At 39.5% G+C, this 10,060-nt stretch overlaps 2 protein-coding genes across 7 annotated transcripts in view; both read right to left on the reverse strand.

The window, feature by feature from the left end:
- Window positions 1-2,060, reverse strand: part of LOC103379070 (kinesin-like protein KIF23) — a 10,208-nt gene extending 8,148 nt beyond the window's left edge. For all 6 annotated transcript variants that reach the window (XM_008310492.3, XM_008310491.3, XM_025055823.1 and 3 more), the window contains exons 1-5: window positions 1,906-2,060; window positions 1,190-1,256; window positions 645-773; window positions 327-432; window positions 35-171 (exon numbers count right to left, since the gene is read on the reverse strand). In XM_008310492.3, coding sequence (XP_008308714.1) covers window positions 35-171; window positions 327-432; window positions 645-773; window positions 1,190-1,256; window positions 1,906-1,919 — 453 coding nt within the window. In that variant the 5' untranslated portion in view covers window positions 1,920-2,060. The remainder of the gene's footprint in view (window positions 1-34; window positions 172-326; window positions 433-644; window positions 774-1,189; window positions 1,257-1,905) is intronic.
- Window positions 2,061-3,425: 1,365 nt separating this feature from the next.
- Window positions 3,426-10,060, reverse strand: part of scml2 (Scm polycomb group protein like 2) — a 21,510-nt gene continuing 14,875 nt past the window's right edge. Inside the window, exons 9-15 of the mRNA XM_025055668.1 lie at window positions 9,921-10,022; window positions 9,563-9,692; window positions 9,275-9,481; window positions 7,833-8,018; window positions 6,987-7,190; window positions 6,748-6,902; window positions 3,426-6,450 (exon numbers count right to left, since the gene is read on the reverse strand). Of these exons, the coding sequence (XP_024911436.1) occupies window positions 6,325-6,450; window positions 6,748-6,902; window positions 6,987-7,190; window positions 7,833-8,018; window positions 9,275-9,481; window positions 9,563-9,692; window positions 9,921-10,022 (1,110 nt within the window). The 3' untranslated portion in view covers window positions 3,426-6,324. The remainder of the gene's footprint in view (window positions 6,451-6,747; window positions 6,903-6,986; window positions 7,191-7,832; window positions 8,019-9,274; window positions 9,482-9,562; window positions 9,693-9,920; window positions 10,023-10,060) is intronic.

Here is a 10,060-nt window from a genome sequence, read left to right on the forward strand (position 1 = left end):
CCAAGACAACCTGCACTGATGAAGAAAGACGTACAAATCTTTTGGCCTGAAAGGGACCGATGCTGTTAAAGACCATGTCCAAAGACCGGGGGAGGAGTCCCCCTTCTCCAGGTGAGCCAGTCATAGTGAAGGTCTTACCGCTGCCAGTGACCCCATAAGTGAAGAGAAGTCCTGAGCACAAAAGTTAGGACAAATCAAGTTTGTTTGTGAATATTTTCTAGAGACTTTTAGAACTAAATGGGACAAAACATATGAACATGAATTTCTACAGCATATTTACTAGAATTGTTATTTCATGCCATAACACGGCTCTTTCATAAACTTACCATTCTTGGAGTGGATAAGGTCGTCTATCAGTGGCTTGGCAACCTCTTCAAACAACTCCATTTGTGTTGTTTTAATACCAAACACCTTTTTGAATGAGTACTGTGTCTGAAGCAAGAGGAGAGGAGCCAACATTAGCACATGTGAAGGTTTTTGTTTTAATTAAAAAAAAAAAAACAGGCTACGTTCAAAAAGCTTGTGCAGTCCATGCTGGCGGAAGTGAAATAGTGGCATCATTTCATTCGTCTTAGTGCAGTTTTGATAGAAACAAGAAGAATCTGATCATCTGTCAACTTTGGTCTGAGATTAACCAAACTTACTTCTTTGAATTCTCCATTGCGGTTGGCTTTGAGACCATCTGGGGGGTGGAGCTGGATGGTGGAGCTGCTGATCATCTCAACACAACATTCCTCATTTTCTGCTCCAAGTGGTCGTATACGGCAGTATACCTACACATACATTAGTTAATACCCAGTATTGTACAATGGTTTGCAATTTTCAATAATGCTGCACAGTAATTGATTCTTCTAAACCAGCAAACAAAATGTGAGCACACAGAAAGAAAGTTTTTTTGGAGCACTCGTATATCAAAGTTCATACATCAAAACAAGACACACTTTCATATTTAAAACGATTTCTTTTTGCACAAATATTCTGAAACGGGGTGTTTGGAAAGATTTTCAGAAGAAACAGAGAATCAGAACATCAAAGGATGTAAATGCAACATGTCTAATACAAATGCTCTGTCACTTAAATGCATGCATTTTCTTTCCAATTTAAAATCAGTTTTGTGAATACATTAAGTACTGCATACTGTACTTAAACTCTGTTTGAGTTTAAGTATTGTATTTTGTTGTGTACTTACTCCAACTGGGTCCTTGTCTGTGTTAGAGGCCTTCCTGGGGAAGTTCCTCCGAGGAGTTTTACCTTTGCTATAAATAATAAGACAAGACGTTACCAAGACGATTTATAAAATGTGATTTAAAACCAATGTAAATTCTTGGTGAGGTATTTTCTTATTTTGTTTGTTTCTACTTCACGGGATACCATTATAACAATTTCACTCTGTTTCACATGGAAAAATAAAATTATTAATTGGCTCAAGTTGAGGTTTTTATTACAACTTGTGTGCTTGACAATTAAAAAACACATTAGAGACATTGCTTTTCTTATGCACCTAATTGCTTTGGTAAGGTGGTGGATATTTTCTGGAACTGAGAATACCGGTAGTTTGAAGCGTATTCCGTGTCTTTCTACAACTAATCCTTCACGACTTGAAAATATAAGGAAGGCATTTTATGTACAGAATACAAAAACCCCGTTAAATTAAAGCAATGTTTCTCTCTTAAAGTGATGTTTTTTAGATTGTGTTTTAAAGTTATCGTACGGAGAAATCGAGTTAGCTAAAGGCTAGGCTAATGACACGGACGTTACCGCTCTCATTTTACCAGTTCGATTTCAAACAACGCAGTTAACAGGTTATGCTCAAAACGTGCTCATTTGGTGAACGAAAAAACTTTTTGTTATATTTTTGTTTCGTTCCGTGGTTTTGACATAAATCTTTAATAAAGCAGCGCTCACCCCGGTCTCTGCATTGTTGTTGAAATCCCACACAGTGCCTCTTATGAATTTGAAAAATTCGCTCTTCCCTCTTCAGAAACGTTAAACTGACAGTCACATATTTCAGCCAAGCACAGAACAGAAACAGCGGCCCTTGGCGGAAGTCCCGCCTTCTAATGGTTCCTCTTCCTCTCTCGTTTAAAAAAAAAAGGAAATGTTGTTGTAAATAGTCTAATAGTGCCATCTATACTTAGGCATAACATTTACTACTTTTCGTCTGGGGTTTTTTCACACAGTACAAAAACTGAAGAAAAGAAAAGAAATTGTTGCATTTTCTTTTTCTTCAGTAAAATTCTATTTATTTATTTATATATAATTATATATATTATATATATAATTTAACGAATTACAAATTACATTATTTGTTTTTGTGCTTGTGCTTTCAGGGTAGCCAGACAATAAAAGGCGTAACGTTTAAATTTGTTTAAACGTTACATCCAAGAACAAATAAATCAAAAAATAAGACGGAGTCGAATTTTTTTTTCAAAGAATATGTTGATATGAATCACTGCGCATTAAATTAAATAATATAATTGTATTTTATTTTGGAGGATAGTTCAAATTTAAGTTTGTAGTATAAGGGAACGTGCTTTATGCGCGTACAATAGCTTCATCCTGGAAACAGTGGCAATAGCACAACAAACCCACCAGAGACTGCTGTCGGGTGCCTTACAGAGGTGCATAATTTGGATAAGAGCATAGTAAATATTCTGTCACATCTTACCTCACGGTGAAAAAATAGGAGAATTTAGAGATGGTAAATCTCGACTTTTGTTGTTTGGTAGTGGATTTCATGAATGTATTAGGTCCTAAATTTTTCTTTAAATTTTAAATTTTAAAGTTCTGTAAATTTCGACCGTTTGTTGCAAAACTCGTTATATTTTAAAACCTTAATCCTTCATTCATTGGACACATTCTTACATATCATAAACATTTATTTTGGTGAGGCTGTTACATGGTTAAACGTTTTTTGTGTACTGCAGTTATATATTAATACTACTACAAAAACTGGAGATGCCATGACCCCACCACCCCCCGCCCCCCACTTCCAGAGGTTTGCTTGGACGTTGCTGCACAACCAGGAACCCACACATTACAGAAGGAATGTGATAGGGGAAGTCATCGTGACATGTGCTGTGAGGGCCATGAACAGGCTGATCCTCTGAACAATGACGCCTTTTCAGCTGACACTATCCTCAAGTAAGATATCTGTGAACCTCTGACCCCCAACCCGACATAGAAGGGTCTTTCTTAAAGAACCCACCAAGGACACACTAAAACCTCTATTGGATATTTAAGATTAAGGTATTTAAAACAGAAATAAACCCATACTTGTGTATACAGACACATATATTTTAGATATATATAGTATTTAATATTAATATTACTAATATATACGTGTGTTTATATTTACACATATGTACACATGCAGACACACATATATATAAAGAATATTTATGTTAGGTTTTTGAAATCACAAGCATGATGCAAACAAATGTTTATTTGTGTAAATGCATATCAAACATTTAAAACAGTATTTTTTGTTATACTTACAGTATAAAAGTTATGGGGATATGTATGTACACACAGGAAAGGTTGCAGATAAATAGACGACAAAGCTTAAAAATATGAATATTGTGCAGTCTCTCTCTGTGTTGTGTGGTAAAGAAGAAAAAAAAGCAAAACGATGTGAAACTCATTCTTACAAACCTGAGTATTGCATTAAAGCAAGATAGCTTCAAGTATTTAACTTGTTACCACTACAGGAAAGGTGCATGTGAAATGCAGCTACAATAGACAGGACGTGGTTTGGCAATGATTCTAAGATGGGGAGGAGAAACCATTGTGTCTGGACTCACTGGAAAACAACAAAGATCTGTAAGTTCTTATTCATCTAAACAAGAGCTATTGCAGGCAGGAGAAAACTATTATGCATATATTTCATACAGGTTTATACAGTGTGTTCTGTTGCAATACAAAAATTTTATGGACAACAACTTCAGAACATGACTATACAAAAACAGCTTCATGTCCAACACGTTCTCTCACAGGAGCTTTGGCAGCTAACAAATCTGCCCTCGTTATAATATCAAACATTTACAATATTCCAGTTTTCATGTCTGGCTGTGGTTCAGAGAGAAAAAAAAACAAGATCAAATCCTAACATGATGATGTAGATTCTTCAGAAAACATAGCTTAAAATGAACAGAAGCAGGCCAAAAATGCTCACCTCTATTTAAAACTAACATGTATACATGGAGATCTAATGAAACATGAAAGATGTTTCCAGCCTCAGTTTTTTTATTTTCAGGTCTTCATTAGTTGAACATGATGGAAATGCTATTTAGTGGAGTAAAAACCAAAAGTCGAGACGCAGAAGGTCAGGGAAAAAAGTTTTTCTTTTAAGTAATGCGCATAAATTGAAGTTTTGATTTAGACCAAAATTAAAAAAAAAAAAACCCCAGATATTTTGGACATGCCAGTTTGGCTAACTTATATCATAACAAGCAAAAGAGACAAAAAGAGAAGGAGGAAAGCTGCATCTCAGCAAAGAAACATGTACAAGATACAGTCAAAAGGTCCCAAGACATACGTTAAACTAGTCAGGTCAGAGACAAACTCTCTCAGCGACCTCAAAAGCAAGTTAAATGATTACGTCTTTGTTATGCATGGAGCTGCGTTACATTTTATTTGATCAGGTTTGAAATTTTTAGTTAAACCAAACCTAAATAAAAAGCTGTTAAAATTTTGAAACTTTGCAATAACCTTTAATTATGATCAATATCTATGCCTTTTCTTCATTTTAATTGAATAATTGTGTTTTTTCTTAAATTTGTGTTATTAAATAAAGATTTTCTTTTTCAAATTGTCTCAGATCTTTTTGACTCACACTTGAACGTCTATTTCTCAAAAACTCATCACTTCTACTGTCGTGGGACGATGTAGTTGAGCCCAAAAAACAGCACTATGTAACTGTAACTACATTTCAGAGAAAAAGAAGGTCACATGACAGTACATGTCTTTTGGACACCAATTGAATAGAAAGGGAAAAGAGATAGAGAAGAACAGAGAGAGAGAGAGATGATAGCGATGTAAAGCCTTTCGTTTCTGAAGCTGTGAAGACCCAGTGATTGTGGTGATGACATCATGACAGGTCAACAAACACAGAAGAATGGCGGCAGTTTGTCAGTTTGTCAACTTCTTTAATTGGGTCCAACCCTAGAACATTCCTGAATCTATAACAGAGACTGAGGAGCATTAATGGATGGATGATTGACAGCTGCCAATCACAGCCAGTGTCCCCCTCATACTGTATGTATCGAGCGTTCTTACATGATTTTACATTCACACAGAGTCACTCTTCAAACCAGCGTAGAACTTCTGCTCCACCATCAGACACCGCGTCCATTCACTACCGATGAGCAGGAGTTCATCAGACATGAACTCTACCAGTAATAACAACCAAAAAAAACAAAAACAGAAGAAACTTTTCAGGACCAATTAACAGATTAAAATCACTCTTCAACCATCTGAGGTCATTTTTATACCATTTAAATAAAAGTTTTTGCCCCTGCAGCCGGGGCTGAGGCAAAAACGACTGTCAGTTACAAGTTGAGAGAAAGAACCAACGGTACGACAGAGTGACCTTCCCCAGTTCCCCAGGCGTTTTTCTCTCACATAACTGAGTGTACGTCTGTGGTTGGTCACGATGCTGTCGAACCCGACAGTGTGTAAGAGTCTCAGTCATTTAAAAACATCAGAGAATGAAGCAGTGAGACGATAACAAACGGTACCTTCTGTGTCACAACATCATGAAGGAGATAAAGCAGAAATACATAAAGTATTGATTTAGGGCCTACACTTATAATAATAATAATAATATTAAGAAAAACAAATGTTATGATTGTGCTTTGACAATGTATAATACTTAGTATTATCTACCCATTGTAACGTGAACATTAACCAGGGTTTCTTTAAAGTAAAAGACCAAAAAAGAAAAAAAATATTTTTTACTGTTCTTTCTATTTCTTTCTTTCTTTCTTTCTTTCGACAACAACCTTTCCTCCAGTAAATATCAACAAAATCCTCACTCAACGGTTTTAATGCTACTTACCAACAAGTACATATGTGTATTTGTTTTCAAAGGTCTGAGGTTTGTGTGTTGTTCTGACGACGCGTCCACGTTAACAACAATACATTTCTGAATCGCGTGTTTTCATTTCAGGGCCTAAAAGGTCGTGGACTCCACCTTCATGTGAGTCAGTTGCTCTACAGGTGGGTTACGTGAGACCTCGGGCTGAGTGTGGGCTGCGGTGGGTTTACTCCCCACTACGTCTCTGTACATTGACGCGTGTCCTGTGTCCACGTCAAAGTCGCCCTCTACTGTTTGGTCTGTTTCAGCTTCTCAATGTGGTGACACAGTTTAAGCGCTGGGCCCAGCTTCAGTCCCATGTACTTCATAATAACGTCGCTGCGCAGCAACATCAGAGCCTTTCCATCGATTTCCTACAAAAAGAGTGACGTGAGATTAAATGATCTGCACTTACACAGCAAATAAGGAAAGCAGCTATGACTCATAATTTCTGTCCAAGACTTTGATAACACCTTCTCTGAGGGTGCACTCACACCATGACTTAGAACACACGTGTCAAACTCAGGCCCAGGGGCCAAATCTGGCACGCAAATCTGGCAGTGTAATTTTATTTGGTCCGCGAGATCATATCAAATGTGACTAGAGTTGGCCCGTCAGTATATAGCCCCTTACCAAGACAACGTCAACACAGACAAGACTCAAACCCTTACGTGTTTCCTGAAGAGTTCGACGTGTGGGCCCAGAGTGTGTGGATCAGCCTCTTGGACGAACCGTATGACATCATCAACGGACCAGGAGGCGGCGTTGTTCACTGCTCCTTCCTTGTCCTGTTTCACGTGGTCCGGTCCTGTTGTTGAGCTAGCCGCTGCGGTCGGGATACACAACAACGAAAATTAGCCCGATGACTTCATCACATCAACTGACTTTGTTTGTGGTCATCGAAGCCTACCCTCCACTCGACGCTGCGGGTTGAGTTCAGCCGGGTTAGAGCTGACGCGTCGTACAGGCGGGGGCGTGTGGGTGTGAACGGGGTAGAAGGAGCGCTCCTTCTTTGCTGCTCTGTAGTCTGATGTGCTGTGAATGGAGCGGGCGCTGTGAGCAGGATCCTTGGCAGAATCATCTTTGGGCAGGCCGTTCTCAGTGTGGGGGGGTACTACTGTTTCCACAAACACAGAGAGGGAGTTGAGGATGAATGACAAGGATGAAGAAAGTCTACTGAACACTAACCTTCCTTTTGGGCTGCGGAGACACTGACTTTTTTTAACGTTTTTTTCTAGTTGCTTTAATAGCTACGACCACTCGACATTTTCTCTTTTTCGTTCTGACACATTTGGAGCCCAGTCACGGTCCTGATTGGACAGTGGCAGACCAGTCTAAAGCCTCTCCAACCACTCGGCGGCATCTGGTTTATCAACAATTTTTCATTCTGACACATTTGGAACACACCTGATTGGACAGTGGCAGACCAGTATAAAGCCTCTCCAACCACTCGGCGACGTCTGGTTTATCAACAAACACTGTCATCGTAGCACATTATCGTAGCACATACGTGCAAACTCAGGGGCTAATTTTGCTAAAGTTGCCTTCATTTTGAATAAATGTAAATCATGCTTATATAATGAGCATAACTTAACAGCAAAGTAACTATTTCCAAAATGAAGTAAAAAGTATATTCAATATAATAATAATAATATTTGGATAGCTTTGTTTTGTGAATTCATCTTTAAAGCAGAGTCATGTCTCTTCAGGGTTGATGTCACTGTGAAAAGAAGGAAGGAAATTCAACAACTCAAACCTGATTTAGTTTTGTTATAAAGGCGCGAGCTACTGTTGTTGTTGTTGCTGAAAGGGCTGAACGGCTGTGAGCTGAAGAGACTGTCGCTCTCCAGGTGTTGGCACATGTTCTCCAAGAACCGCAGAACTGCAGAGGCACTGGAGGCCGAGGGCAGCTTCACGTAACGGATGCCGTGCTCTGACCGAACTGGAACACAAAACAACAACAACCATCACTGTGTACACACACACACACACAGACACACAGACAGACACAGACAGACAGACAGACAGACAGCCTAAGCAGTCAAACAAAAGGACAACAGCAGATGGTTTAGATCTCGCAGCACTCTGCTGTTATAAGTGTATCCCACACAGCATCACACCCTCCTACCCCAAGCCAAGCCGGCACAAATCCACAAATTAACCCCCTGGCCCCTCCCGACACTACCCCAACCCGAGAGTCTTCCCAATTGACGAAATCCCTCGAACCCACCCCCCACTGCCACCTCCACCACCACCCTCTACCCAAGGGAGACACAATCCCTGAATCCCAAACCAGGTTAGATGCACATGTCACTTCTGATTACAGACACACAGCTCACATCAGCTGCTGCTCCAAACACTGTCTTTATTTCACTGCTCATTCTCCAGACACACACACTGACTTACCTCTGTAACTTTCTTACCCTGGATTATTTGGACTAAGAAAACAACCCAACACAATATTTACCCATTAACTATCACTGAATTAAACAGTTTTTTTTCTTATTATTATTATTATTCTCGGTTTAAAATTTTTTTCTTTACAAATAAGAGGAAATGCAGAGTGCAGAGTCATATTCTGTCAGTCAGTTCTGTCAGAGGAGTTGATGTCTGTAAACTAATTCATCAGTCTACACTCCCTTATAATCCATTTGTCAGTGAGTCAGTGGTAGACTGGCTGGGTGTCTGACCCCACACTGCAGCCTCCAAAAATCATTGCTGGGCATTTAAACATAAAGCACTTCACTGAAGCAAAAACCTTTTCCCAGTCTGTGTAAATAACATGTCTATTGACTTTGTATTAGCAGACGATACGTAGACAGATCACAGACATCACAGTTCATGTCATTCTCACTAGCAAATTTCACAAATAAATTTACACAATCATCTCATTTAATTTGATGGCCTTGTCAAGAAAACCAAGGAGACACTCAATGTAAATTAGTGAAAACTTTTTTTTTATACTGATACTGCAACTTGGAGTAACTGCCAATACGATATCAAATCGATTCCTTCTTTGTCATTGCTGAGACGACACTGTCTCTCTTTACGACATGGCGCTTATTTTTGTTTTTATACGTTTGGTCCTAAAATTATGATCAATAATTTACAAATAATAATGAGAAAATAACTGAGAACCATTGATTTAGGCTGACACAATATCACCTTTTTTCCTAATGTGAGGTCTATGACACTTACCTCTGATGACCTCGCCATCTGTGTGTGATTGGCTCAGTAGGAATGACAGCAGCACTGACGGCTGGTAGGTGCAGTCCACACAGGCCTGGACCGCTTGTTGAAGCACAGAATTAACTGGAGCTGGACCAAAGTGATCTGGGAGCTGCTGCACCAGTTTTCGATCCAGATTCGGACCATAGTCACCGTGTTTGTTCACATAGACACAAACTAAGAAAAAAAATCCTTATCAATTACTACTGCAGTTTTATATCTAGTATACTTCAGTGTGGCTCTGGGCATTCAGTTTACCTGTGCAAACTACATTTGAGCTGTTGTTATGGTTGTTGTCAATTGAGACATGACTAGAGCCGAGTCTCGTCTCTGCAGATGGGGTTGTAACAGATGTTGACCCCAAGGACGGCACCACCCGAGGCTTCTTCTGGTGATAAAAACAAACAAACCCCCTCACATTTATCCTGGTGAGTTAATGATTAAGTGTGAGCTAAACTTTTACTAGTCCCACCTAAGGAAGGAAGGAAGGAAGGAAGGAAGCACATTCAGCTACACATGAGGATAAGGTTCTCTCCGTGTAAAACTACAAACAGCTCATGTGTGGTGAAGACATAAAAAGGCAGAGTAACTGATCACACCTCTGGTGACCTCTCACCTTAGGCTTGGGCCCTCTCTTCTTGTATAGTTTGGGGGCCAGTTGAGTCTCAGCACTTGTCCTGGCAGGACTCTGGGAGGCGCCATTCACAGCTGCGGCGGCCAGCGCACGCTTTGCGGCCGGCCCCTTAACAAACAGAC

The sequence above is a fragment of the Cynoglossus semilaevis genome, chromosome 5, assembly GCF_000523025.1.
Source record: "Cynoglossus semilaevis isolate Cse_v1.0 chromosome 5, Cse_v1.0, whole genome shotgun sequence".
Taxonomy (NCBI): domain Eukaryota; kingdom Metazoa; phylum Chordata; class Actinopteri; order Pleuronectiformes; family Cynoglossidae; genus Cynoglossus; species Cynoglossus semilaevis.